Source organism: Pyxicephalus adspersus, chromosome 10 (assembly GCF_032062135.1).
Source record: "Pyxicephalus adspersus chromosome 10, UCB_Pads_2.0, whole genome shotgun sequence".
In the NCBI taxonomy this organism is placed as follows: Eukaryota; Metazoa; Chordata; class Amphibia; order Anura; family Pyxicephalidae; genus Pyxicephalus; species Pyxicephalus adspersus.
Genome location: NC_092867.1, coordinates 32,226,284 through 32,253,808, shown reverse-complemented (window position 1 = coordinate 32,253,808; position 27,525 = coordinate 32,226,284). Strand labels below are relative to the sequence as shown.

Sequence of the window (27,525 nt, the reverse complement as noted above, 5' to 3'; positions counted from 1 at the left end):
TGGACAATTCAGGTTTGGTGGAAAACATCATCAATAATCTTAGAGAAGCGATAGTTGCTGGCGATCATTATGGGAAGGTTTTAAAGGCAATTTCTAAACAATTTGTCCATCATTCTACAGCCATAATGAATATTTACAAATGGAAAACATTCAAAACAATAGTCGAAAGCCTTATCTCCGACTTTAGGCCTGAGACTTTAGAAAGCACAAGACTTCTAGCACCTTGCAGCTATTGAATGGACTATTAAACTTTGTATGCCAAAGTATTCTGGAGTCAAATGTGGGGGGATGTGTGTAACAGCTAAAGTTTGACCAAAATTGGGTCTTGCATCAGAACAATGATCCCAAGTAAGTTTACAACAGAACACCTGAATAGGAGAAGAATTAAGGTGTTAAAATTACCTAGTTAAAGTTGGGACCTCAACCTGATCAAAGTGCTATGGCGGGACCTCAAGAGAGTTGTGTATAAACAAATGGCTGCAAGCCACCATGGATTGATGTAATGTTGTAAAGAACAGTGAAAATTTTGTTTTTAAAATGTGTTTTTAGCTTACCATGGAATATATCTTTTAAAGCTACATACACTAGTTAGGTATTTATCACTGAAAACAATATTTGCAATATGAGAAGAACAAATGAGTACAGTACAGTTTTATGGAGAGGGGATGGAGGAGAACCAGCAGGAAACGTCGTGCTGCATCCTCCCCCATAGGAAATTACAACAGTCATCCCCGGTCGAATGTTTAGTCATCTGGCTGGTAGATCATTAAATGGCTTTAGAGGTACACTGTGCACATGCTAGAGTCTCCCCAAGGTTGATCACTTTCATTTGCCTCAAGCAACAGCTATCTAGTATGAGTAACTAGCTTAATACCTATATTTGTTGCTTGGCTAGATTGTGTTATCAATACAGTACAGTATGCTGAAAATAAAAATAAAGTGCAGCGTGGATAACAAAACCCACAAGACAAATCATTTTGATAAGCTCTGTTTAATAAACATGGTTTGTTTTGTTTTTAGAAATGTTTATTTGTAGTGACATTTGAGCAGGAGTTACATTTATAAAGTATGAGCAATTTTATTACAGCATGAAGTTATCAATTTAATCAGAAACTTCTACTTCAGATTTCCCTGTTTGGGTTGAACTGTTAATCTTATGCAAAAGTATGCAGTAAGTAAGTTGTAAACTGGTGACTTATCTGTTATGGGAACTAGCATGAAGGGTGAAAATAAACCTGCACAGGACTAAAATGTGCATTTTTCTTGTGTAATCATTTTTTTTCTGTACAGTTTCTGCAACTAATTCAGAATATTTATCTTTTCCTCATACTTTTCCTCAAGTGGATATTGTCTTTTTTTGACTTTTTGTCTATTTATGTGCTTCTCTAGGACAGTAGTCGGGTGGGAATTAAAAAAAAAAAAAAAAAAAAAAAAATTTCTTATGACTGATGTTGCCAGTACGAATGAGCGAGGATGCCTCTGGCATTCTCGTGAAAATTTCCTCGAAGTTCTGATGGGTCAAGGGATGGGAACAATAGACTCTTGTGTTCTTGGATAGAGAAACTCTATCCAAGAACACGTACTACTAGTAAAGGGCTGCAAGAGCAATCGGGAGCAAAGCTGACGGCTGTCTTGCCAGCCATATTTACAAAGGCTGTTCTCGTCTACATGTTTAGTAAGAGCGAACGACGAATTTGCCGCAAGACCAAATTTAGTAAATTCCCTTGCTCATCCCTAGTTGCCAGCTCAAATCAGCAATGCCTCTTACTCTTTTACTCACAGGAGCACAGAAGGTGATGACCACCTTACACAGGTTCTAACCCTTCACTACCTAATATTGAGCATGGTAATTTGGGTCACTTTAATACTATAGATGTCACATCCCTAACAAGTCCAATATACTAAATATTCAAATATACAAAATGGGACTTCATTGGCATTGAATCTCTTATTCATATATTAACTGCCAGCAAGGCAGGTGCTCCTCCCTCCCGCTGCCCCCCTCCTATGTTTGCACAATGGTCAAAATTTGAAGAAAACGCATTCCGAGTCTGAAATTGGATTTGAGGAGAATATTGCTAATCAAATATTGGTAACTTTGTAAATCTAACACTAACACTTTATTTCTGGATTTGCAGACTATGCATTCAAAATCAAAATAATCTTAGTCCTGACACAAGAAAAGAAAGTGTGACAGGTTTCTTGCTTGGGTGTTCACCAGAGCACAAACCTTCTTCCCCATTTTGTTTACACACACACACACACACACTCTAAAGAAAAAACAAAGCATACACCTTAAACAAACTTTAGGTGAGTACAGTATCATTTTTATTAAATTTGGAAATACGGTCATCAATTTGATCATATTTCAAACTACATTCAACACTATCCTAAAACATCATATTCTGAGGTGTCTGTAACCTATTGTATAGCTGGGTCATGTAAAAAAAAAAATTTTAGATTTGTCATTTATGGTAAAGTGTCATCATAGCTCACTCCTCCCCTTCAAGATATTCACATGTTGCTTTGCATCCTGAAGGGAAGACGCACAAATTTACAGGCACAAGTCAGGAGATTGAAACCAAAGCATGTTTTTTTTTTTTTTTGTTATCTTTCTGAACTGTTGCTTTTATTTGGATTTTATAAGTTGCATTGAGTAAAGCTAAGTCTACACAGGCTGTTTCCCCAGCCTATTCATTCCTATGCAGCATTTGGACAGTATTAAAATCCCCCACAACTTATATAAATGCTCCCAATGCAGTACTGTGGCCATTAATATAGGTGTTCTCTTCTATACTTCTCGGCCTCATAGCTTGGTTCAAAACTCCCTAATAAAGCTTAAAAATTCAAGCTTCGAGGGCACATAGGAGTTTAAAAGTAACATTAGTGTATTATTGTTTTGTTTTTATTTAAGGCTGCAAAGCTAAGAAAAGTGAATTTTTTGAGGCTCTTACTTCTATATCCACTGTACGTCTGGTTATGTTTATGACTATTTCAGTTGCAAGTGAGGGCAAAAATGAGAAGTTATGATGTCTGCATGATCATACAATAGGTGGATTATGAACCTGGGAACACAGCCTTCATTATTTTAACACGGTTACCTAATAAATTTGAATATGTACAAAAAAAAAAAAAATAAACACTTGTGTACAAACGTTTATATAATCCTTTCTGTTTCAAAGCTTGCATATAGTTAGGTGTAAACAATGCTTAAGGCTCCATAATTCTTTAATGATCTAAAAATTCATTATATACATTCAAATATGTTTGACAAGAGTGCGTATATATATATATATATATATATACATACATACAGTGTTCTCCCCATAAATTTTTTTCAGCCGGGTGGTAGGAAGCTATAGCCGGGTGGTAAAAAAAAGGTGGTGTGGCAAAACACGGCAAATTTAGTGCTCCCAGTTGTTTATGCCATGGATAATCAGTAACCTCTTATTTTTCAGTGTTCTACCTTCTTTTTTCATTTTGCAGTATACTCACGTAGCTAACTTGTTCTTACTGTTTGGTTCACTTGTATAGTTTTGTCTACATATGTTAATGTTGTGTATGATCTCTCAGATGCCCAACCTTTGTTTTCTCCACCTGTCCATTTGTGTTCTTATATTTTCTGTTTTGTTTTTACTCCGTTTCTTGTTTGTACATATATATTGTGTTTTATATTTGTTTATATTAAAAAATGGATCTGATGGACGTTTTACCCTTTCCCACCAAAAAAAAAAAAAATAGAAAAAAAAATTAAAAAAAATACTTCATTCATTCAACAGAAGTCAACATATGGTGCTTACATACACCTACTCTTTTTGCTTATATTGTATCATTGCAATGCCAAACATCCACAAACTATTCCACTAAAAGAAATATTTAGCACAATAATAAAAGCACTTTGTGGTGTCTCCAGTAACACTTTTCCAGTAGCAGTAGCTTCCTTTTCATATTCCGGCGGCAGATTCACTTACAAAGTCTTTAACAATTGCCTAGAGGCATAGACCAAATCATGGGAAGTTGTTACCTGTACAAACCAAGTGTGTAATATATATATATATATATATATATATATATATATATATTAATGTGTATATGTATATTAAGTATGTTTACATGTGTGTTTTCAAATAGTACAATTAATATTAGTATAATGTTTTCCTGTCATGTTTTTTGGCTTACAGAAATGCTACTGGATTTATACAATACTGATAGATCATGTCATTTGTATACAGCTTGGTTATATGTCTACGTTCTGTGTTTATACTAGACAATCAAATTTTGCCACATTGTTTAAAAAAAGACACTAATTGCATTTTATTTATTTGTAGCTGTCCCTTTTCCCCCAACACATCGGTTAACATCTGAAGAAGTATTTGACAGCGATGGCAAGCCTAGAGTGGATGTTTTGAAGAACCACTTAATAAAAGAAGGTCGGGTAGATGAAGAAATTGCACTTAGGATCATCAATGAGGGTGCTGCAATCTTACGACGAGAGAAGACTATGATAGAAGTTGAAGCACCCATTACAGGTAAATGTAGAGATGTCTACCTTGAGCACACAGACCACTCGCTCATTCATCATGTAGCAGTGCAGTTCTTGTTCACATGGACAAATGACTTCTAGACTGAGTCAGAGACTTGTAGCAAACTTCATGAAGTTGCTCAAAGTCTCAGTTTGGGTCCCCGTGAGCTGTTTGGTGTCACAGGATCTGGACAGCTGTTTTGGGCTGCAAATGCCTATACTCTGCTTTTCTCCCTGCAGCCCAGGGACTCTTGTCTACCAGCAACATATTGTTGCTGGGCCATTTATATTTAAAGTGGACTTGTACTCAGGTTTATCATAAAGAAGTGTTTCTCTGATAACAGTTTAAAAGGATAGAATGTTTTCCTTTCGTAGAGAATATACAGATCTCGGTTCCTTTCAGTACTTAACATAACCCAAACATGATGTGTTTAGTCACTCACTTGGCACAGCTGATAAGATTACGAAGTAAATCGCCTAAAACTTTCTCTATGGATTGGCAAAATTGTTATTTCTTGTAGGGCTAATTGAAATGGGAAATCTCTGTAAATCTATTAGGTCCTTGAGCAAATGTCTAGTAGTTTTGTACTTGATATTTTGTGTATGTAGCAGTGTGTACACATGGTGAGGCTTCTGATGATGTCATTTGAACGCACATCCGTGTTCACATTAGAAAAATAGGGAGGCTCTCTATATGAATGGACACAGCAGAGCTGGATTTTCTGCCTGAGACTTGTAAAAGCGACAGGGGTGCTTATGATCTCTTGACAAATTATAGTTTATTTTTTTCCTGTATAATATCAGGGTTAAGATAGGAAATGGTTGTTCTGTTCTAATGCTATAATACCCATGTACAAGCTCCTAGGGTGGTCTGATAGTGGTAGAAAGGCTAAAATACTTTTCATGCAGAAACTGCTACCTAATGATACTGTTATGTGCCAGTCATTGGACAAAAAGTGTAGGTATTTAGTCTACTTATCTCAGCTGAAAGTGATGATCATGGTTCAGATTGGCTGATTCCTCTGAGGTTTTATCACTAAAACCAAGAAGGTTTATCTCCAATAGACTGCACACTTTAAGGAGTTAAGAAGAATAGTGGAGCAATTTCATATTATTTTTTTTTCTTTCTTTTCTGTTTTTCCCCCAGTTTGTGGTGATATTCATGGCCAGTTTTTTGACCTGATGAAATTATTTGAAGTGGGAGGGTCGCCAGCTAACACAAGATACCTCTTTTTGGGCGACTATGTAGACAGAGGTTACTTTAGCATAGAGGTAAGTTGTCATTGTATGTTGTAAAGTTTTTGTTGTCTGCATCATCCCTCTAATTGTACTAGTGACCATTGTCACTAAAAAAAGGAACTGGAAAAGCCCAAAATGTTAGCTTTGTCCCTAAAATAATGAGGATGGATACCTGTTTCAGGGACCGCTGTGGGAAATCCCCCTATGTTTCAGTGGTTTTCTCTTAACTTTCTGCTATATTTCTGACACCGGACGTAAACAAAAAAACGCTTATACCTCCATGATTTGTGTTTTGCATATGTTTAGGTTATTCTATTCTTTTTCTATCCTATACAGTGTGTGTTATATTTATGGGTTCTGAAGATTCTGTACCCCACTACACTCTTTCTTTTGAGGGGAAACCATGAATGCAGGCATCTTACAGAATATTTCACATTTAAGCAAGAATGTAAGTAACAATTTGTCAAAAACTAATTATGCACTCATCTTGTATTCATGAGCTTTTTACACCATGAACCTGAACTTCATACAAAAATGTAGATAGGATACATAGATGAAATACATGTTAAAGTGGTTTTACTTGCGAATTTGATTTGTATTACTGTCCACTCAATCCTTAGATTTACAGAAATCTGCCACCAAGCACAGTCCTATTTGGCAGGGGACCTGATCTTTCTTTGTCATTGTTCATTTTTTTTATATTTTTAGTGCATAATGTACAGTGTATGTATCATACAGCAGTGTTCTCCCCAGCCCCTTTTAGCTGGGCGCACCACCTGGCACTTTTCAATAACCACAATTTGGGTGGTTACTGAATAGCTGAAACACAATACAAGTACTGCCACCCAGCTACTATTTCTACCCACCCGGCTTAAAAAAATTTCTCGGTTCAACACTGATACAGTATACACATTCTTCTAATTTCTGAAAACTGAAAAATTTTATCAATGGGTTTTATAGGCTGAAGATGTACATACGTTCAGGAGGTATATAATTAGTGGCTACCAAAGAGTATTCTTGGGAACCAGAAAGTAGGAGAGGATGCATTTTAAGTGTCCTAAATAAAGTCAAAATACCAGTAGATCATTTCTTCTAGGTTTGTCCTGTATGAAAGGGGCCAGGCAACAATATTGTGTTATCTGATCTTGAAGCTCTGACCTAGATGTTCTTGGCCTGATAAATGAGTTGTTTCGCCCCCTTAGCAGTATTGCCGAGTGTGGCTTGGGGTAAAAAAAAACTTGCTGAAAGCGGTTAACCTGAGCCACACTCGGGGTAGCTTAAAACATTAAAAACAAAGACTTACCCGGTCCCATAGGCATCCCCAGGTGTTCTACCTGTCAGATCCCATCCTCAGGCCTCGTCTGATCCTCAGCCGGCGAGTACACTGATGTTTCCGGTGACGTCAGTGAGAGCGCGAGGCGTGGCGGGAAATTCAAATTATTTGGAATACAGTTATTTTGTAATAAATCCAATACAAAGTAATTATAATCTATGTACCGCTTTTGGTATAAAAATACGCACAGAATTAGAACTCCCTTCATGCCAAATACCATAGAACACATTCAGAGGTTTGGAGGAGTCCATGCCTTGACTAGTGGGAGATCTTTTGATGACACAAAAGGGGACATATTGACACCATATTGGCACATGATTTAATTATTTGCTGATGCTTGTACTACAGCATGGGGTTGTATATATATTAAATATGGGGTTGTAAATTAAATATATTAAAATAATAAAATTTTTCAGCAGATAATGGAGATTCCCACAAAAACCATATATCAGAAATGGGCAGTATGGGTTTGTGGGTGATCTTGGACATTTTGGAATTGTTGATTGGGAATAATAAAACCAAAAGATCACTTAATTGCAACAGCAAATTGCTTTTCCAGTCTTGAATACTCACCTTGTATTCATGTTTACCACCACATCCAGCTTTTTCAGGAAGTATTTAGCAGTCTATGAAGGAAACGTTTCTAAGCCAAGTAAATTTTTTGGCAATACCGTGGTGCAAGGCTTTTAACATGAAAGATGTAATATTAAGAAGAAATTTGTTTCACATTTTAATGCTAATGCTAACATAATTTTATTCTTTTTTTTTACAAAGCTGGTCTCTGAAAAATAAACGTGATATATGTCTTGATTACAGTTAGACAGGTTTAAAGAACCTCCGGCATTTGGTCCAATGTGTGATTTGTTGTGGTCTGATCCAGCTGAAGACTTTGGAAATGAAAAAGCACAAGAACCTTTCTGTCACAATACAGTTAGAGGATGCTCTTACTTCTATAGGTATGTGAGCTTCCATGTTCTGTAAATATGCATCTTACTATTAATGTTTCGTTCTGACATGTTTGTGCTTTCTTTGTAGTTATCCAGCTGTTTGTGATTTTTTGCTAAATAACAATCTGCTGTCAATCATCAGAGCACATGAAGCACAAGATGCAGGGTAAGTCAGTTTGCTGAATGTGTTTGTTATCTTAAAGCTGAACTGTATCTGTATATATAAAATATAATGCATCTGGACTAACGCTGTATATGGAAACTTGCTCCCAGTGTTAATTAGGTAAGATTGTTCTCCCGTCATGCTGTCTTGCTGTAATGGTACTGGACCAGTGGAGGAATTCTAGAGAAACTATAATCTCCCATCTGACCGTGCATTTATCAAGAAATACAAATGGTTGAAAGGCGGAACAGAAATTCCTCTCTGGTCTGCTTGTCTTCTCATGTCTGCCAGCAGAGAGTGTCCAATGCTCCACATGCATGTTCTCGTGCTCAAAGACTGCTGATTGCGCAGCAATTTCCATTCTATTCTTCATACATGTGAGGTCACTTTCCACCTTCATTTGTGAAAATGAAGAGAGCTGGAAGTGTGTCAGTGGCTGCTCTAATCACTATAGCGGGAGCTTGTAAAAAGCAAAGGCTTCCCTGCAAAGGCTTCAGATAGGGGCACTAGGAGTGGGCTTTGGTTTAAAAAAAAAAAATTCAGAATTTTCTTGGCCGTGAAAATTAAATGTTACTTTGCAAGTGTTTACAACTAAGATTTCTTTCTCCTTTTTTCCCCCCTCTTTACCTACAGCTACCGAATGTACAGAAAAAGTCAAACTACGGGGTTTCCATCTTTAATAACAATATTCTCAGCCCCTAATTACTTAGATGTCTACAATAATAAAGGTTTGTTTTGGATTATTTGTTTGTAAATTGTTTGGGTCATTATTTTTTAAGGATTGAGAGTTTTTCTAAGAGCGAGTTCAACTGCGAGTCTCTGCTTTCAGGTGTCCTTTCTCTTATTGTTATTTTGGAAAAGGCTAAAAACAGCAGTGGGTAAAGGGATAGATCACTGTTCTGACTAACTCAGTTGTGGGTGTTAAATTCAGTATAATTTATTGACCTCAGTAAGCAGTCTTTGTGATGAAAGTAAATTAGGACTGCCTGGTAAACACATTGAAAGGAAGACGTGAGACAACATATTTAAATTGCAGAATATCACATTTACCCAACTTTGTACAATTTTTATTTGCTGAAGTGCTAACTATGGTAAAATAGTAATCCAGTAAGAGCCTTTTAACGTCAAGCGTGCTTCTTTCTGGTGTGCTAAGCAGGACATACCGGGTGACACAATTTTGCTTTGTATTTGGGATAATTTATTATTGGAAATCTCTCCCCTCTCTCAATCTCTCTGTTCCTAGAGAAGGCAGTTAAAACATATGAAGGGTTGGGATTTTTTTTTTTTGCTTCAGATTAATGTGACCATAGATTGGCAATATATACAAATATAGTTTTGGACTCCTGCAGCCTCTAATGATGTCTTCATTTTTTATTACAGCTGCTGTATTAAAGTATGAAAATAATGTGATGAATATCAGACAGTTCAACTGCTCACCACACCCGTACTGGCTGCCAAACTTAATGGATGTGTTCACTTGGTCATTGCCGTTTGTTGGTGAAAAAGGTATTGGCTTTGTTTCTTCACCCTGTGACCCTTTTTTTTAGAAGTTCATATGATAAGTGACAAACAATTTAATTTTCAGATTTGGAGAATCTGCATATGTTTTAATCTACCTGAATATGCACATACACATTTGTATGGAGAGTCATGCATTTCCTAAAAATCCTAGGCAGGGTTTTTCTGGGCTAATCGCCCAGCAGTTTTCACTTCCTGACCAACTGTCTTCACACAGCTGCTCAGTCCAAGCTTGGTGCACAGGGAGTCGTCAGTGAGTTTAGGCAATCTATCAGCACTGCAGGAAGATAGGGATAGTTGCACCTTATATCTTTTACCTAATTTTTACCTTTTTCATCCCTGCACCTCAGGTCAGAACTGAGAAGCTGCTGTTCTCACTAGTGTACTAGGTACTGGTTTACTAGGGTGATTTTCTGGCTTCAGGCTTTTCTGATTCAGACTTGTGGCAGGAGCAAGCAATCTTGTGCTGGTCCTAGCCAGCTACCTTGCCAGCCATTTGTAGATTTGACAGCAGGGATGATGCACATTTACGCACTCCGTTCATTATTTATTAGGCTGCCATGGATAGATGCTACATCGAACATTAGTGCTTTTTAGGCACTTTTACATTTTTTTGCAAAAAATTGCTAAACATTACAACATATAGTTTCTAATGCGAAATCCCAAAATGATGGAAAAATAGGACATACGGAAGTGGAGGGTATTAGAAAGTTGTAGGGGTAACTGCACATTTTATGTGTTATTCATTTGCTGTGTTACAAACAAATTAGGTTGGACATTTTTACCACCCTGCTATAGCTTCTCCCCTTTCAACTGAAAATATTTCTGGGGAGAAATTAGATGTTTGCCTTTGTGACTAGAGACGAGAAAAATGCTGACCTATTATGTGACTAGTAATCAACTTTGGGCTCTGTTATCAGTTTGGCTTTGAGACAGGATGGGCTTTACAATGTTTATTACATTGCACTACCATTACAAAGATTTAAAAAAAAAAAAGCACTCGTACTATTAAATTATCCTATTTTTTGCAGTGGCAATGCTCAGTTATTTTAAAAAGTCTGAAAATTCTCTGTTGGCTTACAACCCTTGTCATAGCTTCTCTCGAGTGTTCAGAAATACTGTTGAGCCAGTTGTAATAAAAACTTCTGTTCATGTCTAGGATGGGTACCTAACCTCCCTGGCAGTAATCTGGAATGTGGCTCGGGGTTAATTTTCAGTACCAAAAGCGGTAATCCCTAGCCACACTCAGGGTGGAATTGCCAGGGAGTTTAAAAAGCTTACCTGTTAAGTTGTGCCCGCGGTGTCTTCCTGCGATGCCCGGCATCTTTTTCCCGTGGCGATGCCTAGCCAGCGTCTGTGTCCCTGGTGTGTGAACATTGGGGATGCAAGGCCAGGGGAAGCAGATGCCGGCAGGCTCATGTGTGGCTGGGAGGTGGGACCGTGCGGCAGGACCAGGCGGGAAATTGAAAATACTAAGTATTTTTAAATGTACCACTTTTACATTTCAAAATACCTATTATTTATACCACCAGGGAGGTTAAAGTGAAAAAATGTTGTTTGTCCACCAGTAATTCTTCTCGAGTTTGTTTTCAGTCTGTGCACTAGGTCTGCACTGGATGTAAAGAGCATGACATTTAAAACTAGATGAGAAGAATGTGCTAAACTTTCATAAAATGCTTCAACTTCATTAACCATATGCAGAATACTACTATCCTTTATATAGTTAAGGATTTGTTAGGCAGTCTAACCTGAATTTTTGCTGTTGATCTTAGTGACTGAGATGCTGGTGAATGTTTTGAGCATTTGCTCAGATGATGAATTAATGACAGAAGGAGAAGACCAGTTTGACGGTAGGATCATTGTAATATTCCTGCTTTATTTTTATGATTGTCAATATGTTACAACACACCATTTCTACGTGGATGGTTCTGTGACCATCAAAAGCCATCAAAGCACTGTATGGTCAGTGTCCTGGTATATAGAAATCTTGCTTTTGGGAGTACTTTTTGTGTCTTAATGTTTACTTCTTTAAGGCAAACTAAATTATTTCCTACATTGCTGTATTTGACAGAACTGTATGCATTTTAAAGACTGTAACTTACAGCATTCCATAACAGGAAAACCTATCACAGATTGTGTATGCATGAAACCTGTAGTATTTATTTGATCAGGATGTTAGGCATTTAAGTAAAGTGGGACAATAATTTTACATTGAGGAAACATTCTTAAATGGACCAAATTTTACATTTCATATTTTTTTTAAATGTAGATCTGGTGGGCTAACTTATTTGCTGGTTTCTTTTGTTTCTTAAGGTTTTAAGCAACACATTCTGCTTATCCTTGTTTCCATCTCTCCTACCCTGAGTATGTGGTGGTTTTGGTTATTGCATTCTTCATGATGTAAAACCAACATCCATCTAAGGAACCAGTGGGGACTGTTAGTAATAGCAGCTTTGCATGCTTAAAATTCAGAAACCAGTGACTGTGCTCTCTCTCCAGCATCTACTAGTGTAATTTGACCATTCAAAAAAAAAAAAAAAAATGTAACACTGCCAAAGTAGACTAAATATAAAAAAAATGTATATATTTTTAGCTGTACATTTCTGTTGAGGCTCACTAAACATTCACTATTAATTCAAAGATCAGATTGAAAGCTATATTGTTTTTAATCCTAAAGTCCAGTGAACCCCTTTAAAAGTGTTAAGTAAGCTCTTCTCAGACATTTGTACTACTCCTAATTGCGGGAATAGTAATAAAAAAAATTAATTTCCTTATTTGTAGTTACAATGGGAACGGTCATTGGTAAAACCGTTCTTATTTCTTAACCTTTTCTACCTGACTTAACCTCTTTTCCAAACTTCGGATCACAGTATAAATCGAATATTTCTGTGCAGTATATCTTGATTTTATTGGCCTTTCTGAACATTTTAGTTTATAAAAATAAAATGGATACAAGAAGGCCCTCTTTTTCTCTATAACAAGTGTATGGATTGCAGTTTACTCATATCAGACTTGGTTCTATCAGCTGCAAAAGAACCGAGTACATAATATTTTAAACAAGATATTTAACTTTTATTTGTATCTTGCCCTATTAAATGGTAATTTTATTGTCTCTTGAATAATCTGGTAAGTCCTGGAAAATGTCTAATTTCTGACTAATGTGGTAATATATACATACTAATATGTACTCCCAGATTTACTGAGCTGCATTCTAGTCAATGTCATGCTGAGTAAACTTTATCTAGTAGTTTTACACTAATATATATATTTGTACTTCATTTGATCACGCTCACAATTCACCTGCAAGCTTCTCATCTCCATTGTTATGTCCACATTTTCCTAGCATCTTTATTAAATCTGCCATCTTCTAAACCTTGATAGTACTGCTGACCAATATATATATATAGATGCCTGTAAAAGCAGGCTTTAAAAAACTTTGTGTAAGTTATCCCGTGATCCGAAAAGTTTGTGCTGCTGATGGCATGTCTGATTCTTAACTTTATACTATCTAGATTTTGTACTGTACTTCTTTAGATTAACGGTTCTTTTTAACCCCATTGCTAAAGACCAGCAACAAATAACAGCACATTGTTGGCCGTGTGTGGTTTTTCTTTTTTTTTGTTTTACGGGGTTAACACTGCAATACTGTTGTCTCTCACCATACTCAATCTATGCTGTCTCTTTCTTAACTGAATTAATGTATTTACTCCCGCCATTCTCAAGAGTCCTAGAGTTGTAGGCTCCCATTTCTTTTTGATTCTTTTCTCATTATTTTGCCAGTCCACCTTCATTCTTGCTGCTGCCAAGTAAAATATCTTTATTTTTTTTATTTGTCTCACTCACCTATTTCTCCATCGTTCACTTCCTTTTTTTCTGGACTCTCCATCTGAAGAACGACTCATATATGGCAATAGAAAAGGTACAGACCAGACAGAGAACCATTGTTTTGAAATATGACTTCCCAGTTTTTTTTCCTTTCTTTGGAGTTGCTACACAATACATTTAAATTGTCACATGTCAATTTTATGTGTAGCATTTTTTCTTTTACCTGTCCCCCTCTTATTAGTTTTTTGGTTTTTATTGCTCACATGTTTTTTCCCATGAGCATTTGGATATAATTTGCAGTTTGCATCATTCTGAAGTCATATTCCTAGACATCTGTCTTTCTGTGCATGGCATTTTTCTCTTCAGTGTTTCTTCTCCATTCCGTTCATTTGTAGATTTCCATCCTCTGTCTATATCTAACATCTCATCTTTGGTCCTGCATGACTAGGGGAACATTTGTCTGTTTTCTGCTTATTGGTTTTAGTAATGGCCATTTTTCCTTTATATTCTGCATGTAAAATGTTTCAGACGATTCTCTCAGTTTATTTAGATTGTTGTTGTTTGTGCGGTGTTGGGGAGGGAGACTGTATAAAAATAAGTTAATATAAGTTTTTTTTTTTTTATTTTAACCAGATTTGGTATCTTTGTCTACCGGTACCCCAATGCTTTGTGCTCAGATATGTTTTTGTGATATTAGGTAGTGATATTAGGCCCAAGGGCTATGTATGACACATGGGTGAACTTGCTATCTAGGTTAGCGGAGAGATCTCCTGCTTGTCCCAATGAAATGCTTCCTTACTATACGGGTCAGTGATATATTGCTACCAGCAACAGCAGTCTGGGCCAGTAAGGCAGTGATTTCATGAAGATAGGCTCTCGTGAGTTCCCCATCTGTCATCATTCCAACTCCAGTCAAAAAATTGTGTTTTTTTTAACATTATGAATAATAGTCTGTGTCTGTGACCCTCTGGGAGGATTTGCCCTTTCCTCAAGTAACTGTGATACCTGTACAAGAAATATTGGTTGTCACCAAGACTGTAAAGCACAGACTTCAATGAAATCATTAGATGTCCTGAACTTTACCTACTCTTCTAAAATGAAGATCTCCCTAAACTGAAAAGAAATCTTCCTAGTAGGGACACAGATGACAATCAAACCCATTAAGGTCGCTTTGATTTTTTTTTTTCACTCCAAGAAGCTTTGGCTGGAGTTGGACTGGCCCGTGATGCAATGCTGTTCTCATAGATCTTAGGGCTGCTAGTTGCCTGTCTGTCTCTAAGTTTTGTACTTGAGTCACAGACCTAGAACAATCATGAATTATTTAAAATCAAAGTGACCTCAGAGCTCATTATTCGATTATTTATGGCATGTCTGCTACTTAGTGAAACTTGAAAGTTGAGGAACACTTTGATAGCCAGGCAACTAGCATTATCAGTCTGAGTGGTCCACAGTGTTCTAAAATGAGTAATAAATCTGTGATAGACCTATTGATATTAAAAAAATGTTTATTCTCCTTTTTTTAACACTGGTAAAAACTCCTACTTATTCTTTTGTTAGAAGCAGTACTCCTCTGACCCTGACACACAACAATTATTGAGATAAATCATTGACAACATGGACCCAGATAAATTCAATTTTCCCAGATCATTTCAATGAGAAAAGACCACCAAATGTCCAGTAAAAAGACAAGAAAGAAAAATAGCCATTTGTGTTATCCATCCTAATTAAAAGCGGAGGGAGAGCTTTCTCATTTTTATAATAGTGTGTACTATAAAAAAATGAAGTGTGGTATCCATGCAAAGAAATTAGATTTAGCATATGGCTTGAAAGTATCTTTTTTTTTTACCCAGCAATAAATACCTATATTTCATGAGCAGTGTAATTTATGCAGATACCTTTTTAATACTGGTCTTTTGTATCTCATCATATATGTCTTTGGGAGAAGACATTATAAATAAATCCCATTAAAAAAAAAAAAAAAAAAACAGACAAAAGCATTCACAAGAAAGACACAAAAAATCTACCAGGTGGATACTGATGGATTTGTATTGTCTCCTAGGTAAATGCTGCACATACTTTCAGCTGCTGTGTGTATATATTTCCTACATATTCCAGGTCCATGAAACCTCTGGTGTAGTGTTTGACTTTTGAGTTTAACTATATAGTCCTAACATCAGTAGATTGTGCTGTTAGTTGAAATGACTGTTTCCAGTATGTACAAAGTCTTAGAATATGCTTGATTATTCTGGTACAGTCATCCTAAAGGAGAAATATATAAAAAGATAGCGTATCTTTCAGTTCAGACAAAGGATGTGTATGGCTTACAGAGGTAAAGGGAAGTGACACATGGTATATAGGTGTTCTTTATACCTGTTTCAAACATGAGTGGCCCTATGTGCACACATATTATAATTGAAAGGCAGATAATGTCATTGAGGGGTTCAACACTTAAAAAATATTGGGATTTATATGCTAGTTTCAGTGTTCCTATTGCTCATTACAACATGACAAATTATCCACTTCAAGCCTCCAAATAATATATATTAATATACAGTATGACAGTTTGGAAACTAAATATGATCATCAAGAAAATGGTGGGCGCAAGAGAATGTCGCTCAACCACTTGCACCACAATGCAGAACCAGCGTTTGCTCATTTGACAGTGAGTGGTACTGAACGACTCCCTGCCACCCCTGTTCATTATCTATTAGACTGCCACAAGTAAGACACTACATGCAGTGTCTCATCTGGTAACGCACTACAACTTCACTGCCAGACTGAACATCACCTAAAGCTGCTTATATTTCATGACATACTCACCACAGAGCTGTTTGGATCACACACTTTTGTACACCTCTTGCATACAGTTACACTTGCTGGTGTTCATACGCAAAGTGCTATTTTCAGTCATCTGTTATTAGCAAAGTATCCTTTAAAATCTAGTTCTTTCTTTATCATGGTTTTATGTAATACGGAGCTAAAGTAAAAGCAGGTCAGGCCATATTTAATAAACACATCAGCGGCAGATATCCTGTGTTTCATGTAATCCTGTTTCACACATATCTTTGTGCCTATTGAAAGTCATTTATTGTTATAACACCTCCAACTTCATTATCAAAATGTCACATGTTCATATGTATAGCTACAGTGTATCTAAAAAAAATTTTTTTACTGCAAGAATGGACATTTTTTTTTTTACGCATAGTTCAACAGTCTATTTGGTCTGGTTTGTTGTATATTATGCTTCTAATGGTGCAATTAACCAATACTATTGTAAGTTTGTGAAAAACAAACTTTAAAAGCGTGTGGTGGTGTGTTGCAATTCTTGTCAGATTTGCATAGGATTCTGTGTAACATTCTTTCCAAAGCAATCTGAATTTCTGAGCTTGAGATTCTTTTTATTCCATTGAAAGTAGGTACAGCTGCGGCTCGTAAAGAAATCATCAGGAACAAAATTCGTGCAATCGGAAAAATGGCGAGAGTCTTCTCCGTGCTCAGGTAAGCCCACTTATTTAGTGAACTCCCTAAATTTTTTGCAATATATTTGAAGAAAAAATTGTCAATATGAATAAAATGAAACTTGAAATATTTGTTACCTTTTTATGAACTAGAAAGCTGTATGGGCATAGTAATTTCAGGTGACAAACTGGTTTCTGTATCCTTCTAGTAAGTATAAATTGTGGTAATTCACTTGGCAATCTTGTGGAAATTTTGCCACTCAACATTCAGTTTTAGTGCCAACCACCCATGGTTTTCATTGGTTTTAATCAACATTTAAAACTGCAGCAAGGCTACTGGCTGCTTGAGCACAAGTTAAAATGCATTTCTTTATTGTCTATTGACACATCAATCTGATACCTTCCCTTGATCAATTTAATGAGGATTGTAGGCCAAATTTGCAAAATCCCCTTGTTTTAACAAGCAGAATTTTTTTTTTTTTTTTTTAGGAGAATGATTATATTATCTGAATCTCTGCTTTTTAACCCCCCTAGTGGTATTCCGGAGTGTGACTCGGGGTGGATTTTACATGCAACAAGCGGTAATCCTGAGTCACACTCGGAGTCGCTAAAAACATAAGAAAAAAGCACTTATTCAGTTGGGGTCCTGCTGGTCCTTGCAGGTCCTCGGGACATGTCTTCTTCCTTCGATCTTCAGCCGGCGACTGCGGAGACATTCTCCCGGGTTTCTTAGTGACGTTGCTGTATGTGTCGGTGCAAGCGGGGAGAGAGGCGGCAAATGCAAATAATTTTGTATTGGATTCAATACAAAATAGCTGTATTGAGTCCAATACAAATATTTATATAATATATATTATACATGCTACTGAAAAGTTATATTTTTTATATATTTTTTTTTTTTTTTAAAGTTTATTATTAAATATTGAACAAAGGTTCCGTGAGTTATGCCTAAGAATTATAGGCCTACAATGTAAAATAAATTCCACACAGAATTAGAACGCTAGGTGGAGTTAATACTTTTCATATTGTTGCTATCTCTATTTTTTTTCCTTCAGTCAAGATTTCTAATTTTACTTTGATGTGCAGCTTTCCGAATAGACATCAGCTATGACCCAATTGAGTTGATTCCAGACACTGCTAGACCACACATAGGGGCAATAACCTTGAACCTTGGGTTCTGCATATAGGCAGTTTCCAGATCCTTCTGGCTACAAATTGCTTTTCAGTAGTTACCGGCACTGCTTTTTCACGGTCTCTGAAGAATCATTTACATGAACAGGGAGAATGAGTCACAGAAGCTGCCTCTTTAGATCATTGGGCTTCCTTTCAAAATCCCCGCCATGCTTCTTTTCCCATTCCTGATCGGTCTGAATTAGGCTGGATGCGAGTTGCAAGTACTTCACCCTCTCTTTTCTGACATTCAGTGGATCCACGAGTGTCCTGCCTTAAGACTGTTACTATTTCCCAAGTTGTACTTACATATTCTCCAGGTTTTACCAGGTGCATCTAGCAGCATCTGATGCCAATTTCAAGTTTCAAGTCCTTCAGGCAGCTTTTTGAGCTGCAGGCAGTTCCAGTTTGACATGTTATGATGTTTGATGTTACCCTTCAGTTGGGCTTATTTTGGATGTTTCAAAGGTATTTGGCCTCTCTGTTTAAATGTATGATAAAAAAAGAACTTTTTTGTCAGATTTCACCTTAAATTCCTTTTCTTAGCATAAGTTGAGCGACACAGATTCTGCCTATTTGTGTTTATGGTCATACTCCTGATTTTGCTTGCTAGAAAACTGAGCCATGCTGATAGAGAAAGGGGGTTTCCATGGGCAGCTTACAAATTTGCTAACCTCCTGAAAAAGATAAAATAGACTGAAGGCATTAGATTTCTATGTGTCATCGTAGATTCCAAGGAAAGGGGTTCTGTATCAGTATATAGAGATCAATAAACACATTGTGGCTTTGAAGTCTCAGCAACTTTTTTCACAATATAAAATAATTATGTAATTTCCCTGATTCTCCATCAGACACAACTATTTAACCCAGCGGTCACCATCCGGTGGTCTGCGGCTCTGGCCGGTGCTCCCCCAATGGGATCAGGACAATTACCCCACTGGGGGGCACCCTGGCCAGAGCTGCAGACCATGTCTCCTCGTATGCATGGCAGGCTCAGGGCGGTGGGTGGGTTGTCTCTCTGGACACAACCCACCCACTCTCCCATCACAGGTCTGAGCGGGTTCTGGTATCATGACATCACTCTGGGGGAAGTTTCTTCTCCCTTTAGTGACACGCGGCCCCCCGCACATGCACGGTCCGGAGTCTGTAAATGTAGTGGTATGTGACACCCAAAGGTTGGCAACCACTGATTTAGCCAATATCTATATTGATTAGGTCCTTGAAACATTCTATAACAATGAATGGCTTATAAAGTGAAACTTTTGCTTAAAAGCATATGCCTTTTTCCTAATATAATTTAAATTAGTTTGAGATACTACATCTATTTTTAATTTGCTTTTAATTTTTTTGACATCTTTGTTGTGGGCGTTATACAAAGATGACTCCTCCCTACATGTTACAGATGACTTGGTTTACATTATACAAATCATTTGTTGCCTAAACCTAAACAAATTTCAGCTGCATGATTTTGAAAAGCAAATAGAATCGCCTCCTAATAAAACTGTATGACTTGTATTCACCCTGAAAGTATAATAAAGCTTCATTTACTAGTTGGTATGTTTTATGGGAACAGCTAACCCCAACGTCATATATTTCTCCTTGGTTACTTACCTTGGATTGTGTTGGGATTGGAGCTTGTGCAGACATCCGTCGTGGGAATAAACTAGACAGCATTCTGCTGCTGTGATATCCTCACTATAAGTTCTGACTGGATCACTTACCAACCATGCAGCTGATGGGTGGGTACAATGTTCAGGAATGCTTTTCCTCATTGACTGAAGCATATCCTGACACCTTGCTCTGCATGCCTGCTTTCTATTGAACTTTCCTACATTTTATGTTTTTATTCTTGTGCATAGGCTTGAAAAAAAGGATCATTCTTCTATTTTTTTTTTTTTTTTTTTTTTTTTACTGTTATGAGCCTCTCTATCCAGATTACTTGGCATGAAACTTTTACAGTTCTTTTTAGGCGAATTGGACTTTTAAGTATTTATGCTGTCTTATACCTCAATGCTATGTTCTAGAGCAGCTCTAAGCTATATTGCTGGGTATACAAAGCGGGGCTGTACTGTCTGTACTTTTAGGTAGGTCTGGGTTTCTCTTCCATGGAGAACCTGAGTGTAAGGATTGTGTTAGTTTGTAGCAATCTTGCATGTGATTAACCCAGTCCTGCAGAGGGGTGCATAATAGATTTTATTTATTTATTTAATGCGTTGTCTGCTACTTTGATACTGGGCAATACACACAAAAGATGTCACTTGGGGCCTATGATAGTAAAACCAGTGGTGATATACCAAGAGTCTTTTTAAAATGAAGTTCACATCTAATACTTTATTCCTAATCGTTTTTAAGAAGTTACCTAAAAAATACTAAAATGTTCCTATCCGCCAAGCTGCAGGGTCAGGCTTAAAAGAGCCACTTGCCAGTTGATTAGGTGTATCCTAAGGTACGGTGAGACAGTGTAAATATTTTTACCTCTTACTTTGGTTGACCTTTTATTTTCCTCATCCAGAACCTGCTTCAGCATGGGGTGGTGATGCCATATAAAAATGGCAGGGTGTTTTCTAAGTTTGCACTCTGCTTGCTTTCCAGATTGTCTCAATATATTTCAGATTTTTACCTTCTATTCTGACATTCCACAATCTTTTGAAATACTGAAATACTGTGATTTTTTTTTCTTGTCCTTCTTGTTTTCTAGGGAGGAGAGTGAAAGTGTGTTGACACTGAAGGGTTTAACCCCCACTGGAATGCTGCCAAGTGGAGTACTGGCTGGTGGACGGCAGACATTACAAAGTGGTAATGATAAACAGCTTGTTGTACCTCAGGTGGACTGGGGGTATACCTTGTTCTATTTCCAGTTCTACAACCAATGCATGCTGGGAATTTCTAATGCTTTTAGCTCCTGTCTCAGTGGCTAACCATAGTACATTGTTCAAGCTTTCCCTGTGCAATGGAAAGGTAGCAATTTATATCACGGTGCAAACCACAACAATTTACATCCTGTGTTTAAATGTATATTCAACTGCTTGAAGATAGTTTAGGCAGGGCATAGCAGCAGGTCCACTTCCAACAAAACCTATTTTTCTTCTGCCCCCTTGTCTCTCTATTTATACATTAGGAGTAAAGCAATGCCCTATACTTTTGGGTATAAAGGCCATGCAACTCACTCTTTTTCACATGTGACATTGCTGGTGATTGGAATAGTACTGTCACATGAGAGCATGGAGAGATTATTCAGTCTTAACTTATTACTTAGTCTTTAGTAAACTTCTTCAAGATGAAGACTAAGGCTATGTACACATGTCAGATGATTATCTACCAAAACGAACAGGCAAGAATCTGACGTGTACAGTGGTCGCCACACACAGCAGATCAATGAACAGTGATAGAGAGGGACAACTATGCAACTCAATTAAGGAGAGGACAGACGGGTGTTGCTCACTCATCCTTTCCCTTTTCCATATACCAGAATAGGTGCGGCGCGTACAGCACTTGTTTGTTCATCTGACACTAGCTCTTACTGTAAACAATTGTGAAAAATTGTTTCCAGCGTCAAAAATCTAAGGCAGGTGTGTCAAACTCTGGCCCACGCGCCAAATCTGGACCGGCACGTCCTTTTTTTTTGGCCCCCAAAAGAATTCCTAATATGAATTGCAGCTGGCCTGCTGCTACTGCAATCCGTAGTACTACAATTTCCCTGCATCTCTCGTCTTTCTAGACCAGAGGCCTCTCTGCCTATGTGTGGCCCTGCATTTTATAGATGCAAATGATGCCGGGAATTGTAGTAGTGGCATCACTCCTGTCTATTGAACAGCAGCCTATGCGTAGATCCCACATAGTTTATACTGACAGGTAAGCTCAATATTCAGTACTTATCAGGATTATTATTATCATATATTATCATGGAGCTATTGCTATAGTAATTGTTTTACTGTGCCAGAGAATGCAGTGTGAAACCAAATGAATGCCGTAATTCATTTGGTTTCACATCGCATTCTCTGGCAAAGTAAAAAACTCTCAATAAGAAGAAACAAGAACACATGAGAAGAGCATGCAGTTATATGCAGTGAATTGATCAAAATAATTTAGATCAATCCACTGCATATAACGGCATGCTCTTCCAATGTGTTCTTGTTGAGATTAATTGTTTCTTCAATAAATTTCAAGTTTTGCCCATCACTTGGTCTACTTTTTGATTTTGGCCCTCCGTGTAAGTTCACATAGTGCTATGATTTAGGTGGCTGATCATTTACCCAGGAAGTGATGGAAAGGAGAGTGTGGTATTGTTCTGGGGGCATAAAAGTAGGCACACTTCTTTAGCAATAATGAAATACTTTGACAAAAGCAATCAAATACAACCTTCAATACTATATTTCAATGATGCTACCATGCTGCTACCATTTGGTTTTGTACCCTGGTATACTATGCTAAAAGGTGTCCTGTTCATTCTTTATGTAAAACTAACTTCTACAATTTCCCCACTCTGCTTGATTCTCTCTTTCCGGTGTAGACGATTCTTCCTGTTAGTCTGGTCTGTCTATTTCTCTCTTTGTATTAGTTTAAAGTTATAGTATATGTAGAACTGTGTGTCCTGTATGTCTTAACCTATGAGTGGACATATGCTGTATTTAAGGGATGGGTTTTCTGTTGCACATAAGATGCATTTTCATTTGCACAAAGTGTTTGTTTGTTGTATTGTGATAAGTACGAATGATCAGCAACAAATATCATTAAAGGAATAAAGCGTTCCAAAATTTTGCATGGAAATAAAGTGCTTTAATAAATATAAGTAATCTGTTGTATTGAATGCAATTAAAGGACAAGCATGGTATCTTGAGTTTGGAGTAAGCCACAGGATTGCTTGATATATGGAAAAGGAATTGAAAACCATTTCTGGTGTGGCCATCAGATACCTTACCTGCTGCTGCTAACTTCTTAAAGAATTCTCTAATATTGGTAGAGAAGGTTGAAGTAATGAACTGTGCTGTAATTTGCAAGAACACTTTGATCACTATGGTGGTCAAATAAATAAGTAAATAAACCTTTTTATTGCCATTTTTAGGAAGGTGTGAAGTGATATACAATAATTCTATTTTTTACCCAGCTGTGTAGTATAAAAACATGAAGCAGGTTTGGGCTCATTTTTCAAATTCTGTCTTTATTTCTGCAGAGGTATAGAATGTAGCAGGGTGTTACGGGTTCCCGACCGGCTACATCCGATCCACAACACATAACACGTGTTAGTGGACCGCCTAGATGCCATGTGTCTCCAAGTTGAGGAAGGGGAAGCAGATTTTGGGAAAAGAGTGACATGTAACATATGTAAACAAAATAGTATTGTTGCTGTTTAGTCTGTAAGACCTTTGTAGTGCATTCACAGTGTACTTTGATGTCTTTCTCACTAGTATGGTACTAGTGACCAGTATAAATAGCATGTTAGGCTCACCAGATCATGCAGTCTCTGAACACACGTCTAATTAGAAAACTCATTATGAAGCAGTTGTCGAGTTAGCGTATAGCAAGGTGTTCCCTAACATGGAGCATGAGCCCAAATATCTCACCTTTCATTGCATTCATGACAAACCTGTTTGTCTTCCAATTCACCAGCACCAGACCTTCCTGCATACTCAGTATTTTCATATACAACATTCACCTTTGTACAAAGAGACAGCTGGATTCTTCATAGGAATCCAGTGTTCTCCCCAGAATTTTCTTTTAGAGCTGGGTGGGAAGAAGCTGTAGGCAGGTGGCAGTTTCTGTGATGTGACCTAACTCTTCAGTGACCACCTAAAACAGCCAGATGGTTACTGAAAACTGCCGGGTGGTGCGCCCAGCTAAAAGGGTCTGGGGAGAACACTGGGGATCCATGAAAAGTAAAGCTTCAACTGGGAAATGTGTAGTGATGTATATATGTATATGTGTGTAAAGAAATGTATTGAAGGTAAACGCAACACTTGGCAGTAGTATTCAGCCTAACACCATAAAAGTCTTTCGCTAAGGTGAGTGAAAAATCTCCCCTCTAGAATCCCTGATACTAACTTGGCAAGGTCTAAACTTTGGCCCGTTCCACCCCCAACCAGATTAAGTTTGTGATGACCCTGATATGTTTTATTTGATTCCTGAGTCAGATGTCTAAAATCCTTTTCTTCATATGTGAAATGCCATCACTATATTTTTCTACAACTGCAACAGTAATTGTATGCATGTTTGTTGGGGAAGTGTTTCCATTTTATAGTGGCACTCAGAAACTTGATTGCAAAACCACCTATGATAACATTTTTTTTGTTTGAACATAACATTTAGTTTAATGCAAAAAAAAAAAAAAAAAACTTTTTTTTTCTTCTCGTCTTTTTACAAATAATGTATATTTCCTACTCCTTCCTCTTTAGGTTTCATTTTTGCTAGCAGGCAGCATTACATATCTAACAAATATAATCTATAAATGCATCTACTGTGTACTGAAAATGATGGGTGTGATACAGATAATTGGGGTGGAAGTTTATTATCTAGAATTGGTCATTGCCTTTTTTGTTATGCGATATTACACTTCTCATCTTTTTCATTCATTTTGCATGCATCTGCTCACTTCTGTACAGCCACAGTTGAGGCAATTGAGGCTGATAAAGGTATGCTTAGTGTCAGAGGTCTGTTTGGGTGGGAGGGGGGCTCAACGTCTGTGTGGTTTTGACCCATTTTTTTTACTTGCACAACCAGAGATGGATCCATTTATTGATCTGTCCCCACTTTTTTGTACCAGATGGGTTATTTGTTTTTTTTGTTTTTTTTTTTTTTCCTTATCTGTGGCATGGTTTATAGAGTAATATGGATCTGTTTCAACTTCACTAGAACGTTTTCTGTGTGCTCTGTGTTCTGTGTTTGTGCAGTGCAAGGAAAGATCCAGTATTTCTAGATCCATTTCCTCTCTTGTTATCTGATTTCTGCATGACCCTAAATCATAATTCCTGTATGCCACATTTCTTCTTTTATGTGGTTGTATAACTGTTCTGGTGGTGCAAGATATTTTATTTATACTTTTGTTATTTTTATTTTAAAAAATACCACATTGCATTAAAACATAATTGAAGGTTTTGTTGTACATTGCTATCAAATCTCAACAGGGATTTTCCTGAGTTAGTGAATGTGATGGCTTCTGTATAATTCATGTGGTTGTTATATGTTGCCGTTACCTTGCCAGAGAGTGATACATTTTTTAGTGTTCTTGTGAAAAAGAAGCAAACATTTGCAATAATCAGTGTTTCATCAGTGGATACTTTAGCTAGTAGGTGGATCAGTGGGCATTGTGTTTCCATCTGGATGGATTACCCGCAGTGAAGGATGCTCTTAGAAATGTTATACGGATTTAGTTGTGAAAACACAATAGGTAATAGTCCTAATTAAAGTGGAACTCCAGCCGCAGATGAAACACACAGCATAACTACCACATTCCCTGTCACAGCTATATGTGTCACCTGCCTGTTTACTGGAAAGATTAGCATTAACAGAATGTTGCTCTTCCACCTACAAGGTGCATAACGCCTCCCCTTTGCCTCAAGTGCCAAATATTACCATGTTAATATGGCAGCATTGTGCATTGCAAGTCCCAACAGGCTCACACTGCTGGAGCTTTTCAATTTTTTATTCTTTCATGGGGTTAGGAGAAGATAGTTATGTGACAGATAACTGGCAGCTAAGTACACAAATAAAATACATGACATTTGTTTAACCTGACAAACTTGTAAATCTGTCCATCTATCCCTAAAATCCGCTCTGCCCCATTGCTGGAGACCTAACTTTTCCCAACTGCAGTTACATAAAACATCTTAATCCTGCCCCTGCCCTAGAGTTCAGATTTGACCTTTTTTTCATAAGTGAAATAAAGGGAGATTGTTTTATGCCCAGAGAACCGATAAACGCATACATTATCTCTTTTAAAGCCAGATTCCAGCAACTGTTTTTATGAAGATTTCAGGACAAGAAATCAAGGAAATCTGACACTATCAAAATCCCTTTATTTCTAGCAGACTAGAGGCAACTTAATATCTTAGCCCATAATGAATAGCTTGGACCTCCAAATATTCCCTTAGATTTGTTAAATTTGTGTTTTCATATCTATTTTTGTAAGCAAAATTTACCTTTCAGCATAAACCTGTCCATATCACTGTTTATGTCCTAACCATTATTTTTCTATAGCTGTATGCATTTATTATACTAAGATGTTCCAATGCTCTAAATGTTTAGTGAGCAGGAAGAACTCTGAACTAAACCCTGTAAATGTGCATATACAGGGTATGTGTATTAGTTTTTGGTGGAGTTCTTCCTTACCCTTCTAACAAAAGGTAAATTATTGTTAGTGTCCAAGCTTTTCCTGCAAGGTCACAGCAGTTTTCCAGATCTCTTTATTTATTTCACCAGGAAAATGTTTTTTTTTCTTCCCATTCTTATGATAAGTTGAATGATTATACACAAACTAGAAGTATAGTGGAGTACTTGACTACATCAGCTAGTTTAATTTTTATTTTAAAAAAAGGCAAGGCATTTGCTATGAACAACTTGCTTAATTTTTTACTAAAAACTGTGTATGCCTGGGCAAAATGAAAAAAACATTCCGTATATTTCTGCCATACATTTCACTGTACTACACTACATGTACAAACATACAATGCAAGACAACTACCTGTTGCTCCTCCAGAAAGCTTATGAACAGGCAATGCTGCCTCTGTGTTGATATGCTAAGTAGTGTTGTTAACTACGAGCTACTCCTCCATTCTTCTGTGCTAACTACTGAACACCTTCCGCTTTCCTTAATTTCATATCATAAAGGAAAGTCCTTCTGTAACCTGGAAAGGGGAAATCAGGTAAAACTGATTGTACCAAGGTTTTTTTTTTGTTTTTTCCCTTCCATGTCCATGGGGTTTTAAATCTGGGATATGTTTTTTTCCCTAGGGGTTGAACTCGATGGACATGTCTTTTTTCAACCTAACTATGTAGCTAATAGACTTACTTTCAACAGTGGTACCATATTGCCATCTTAAAATGCAAGTTAGGAACTTATTTAACAACAGGTACTAATCTAATGTTTCAGTAGTTTTTCCAGCTGAGCTCTATACATATGTAAAGATAAGAAATTGTATTTATTCACACAGCATAAGAGCCTGTATAGCAGAGCTGGAGTGTGAGACGAATAAGCATTACTCAGATCAGTTTATGTGCGGATAAGAAGGGAATGCAGAGTAAAGCTACGTACACACTCTAGACTGTTGTCGCCCGAGCCAAATATCTCTGCTATCTCAGAAAAAATTAGCGTATGTACAGCAGCCCCCAAATATCATTCAATTCAATCCTTCCAGGTC

General features: G+C 37.2%; 1 protein-coding gene across 1 annotated transcript in view; it reads left to right on the top strand.

The window, feature by feature from the left end:
• The window catches only part of PPP3CB (protein phosphatase 3 catalytic subunit beta), a 41,830-nt gene that overhangs the window by 11,548 nt on the left and 2,757 nt on the right, over positions 1 to 27,525 (top strand). Inside the window, 12 exon segments of the mRNA XM_072423161.1 lie at positions 4,329 to 4,529; positions 5,670 to 5,794; positions 6,098 to 6,223; positions 7,911 to 8,050; positions 8,130 to 8,207; positions 8,838 to 8,932; positions 9,585 to 9,710; positions 11,495 to 11,572; positions 13,615 to 13,641; positions 16,961 to 17,045; positions 20,874 to 20,971; positions 24,772 to 24,801. Coding sequence (XP_072279262.1) covers positions 4,329 to 4,529; positions 5,670 to 5,794; positions 6,098 to 6,223; positions 7,911 to 8,050; positions 8,130 to 8,207; positions 8,838 to 8,932; positions 9,585 to 9,710; positions 11,495 to 11,572; positions 13,615 to 13,641; positions 16,961 to 17,045; positions 20,874 to 20,971; positions 24,772 to 24,801 — 1,209 coding nt within the window.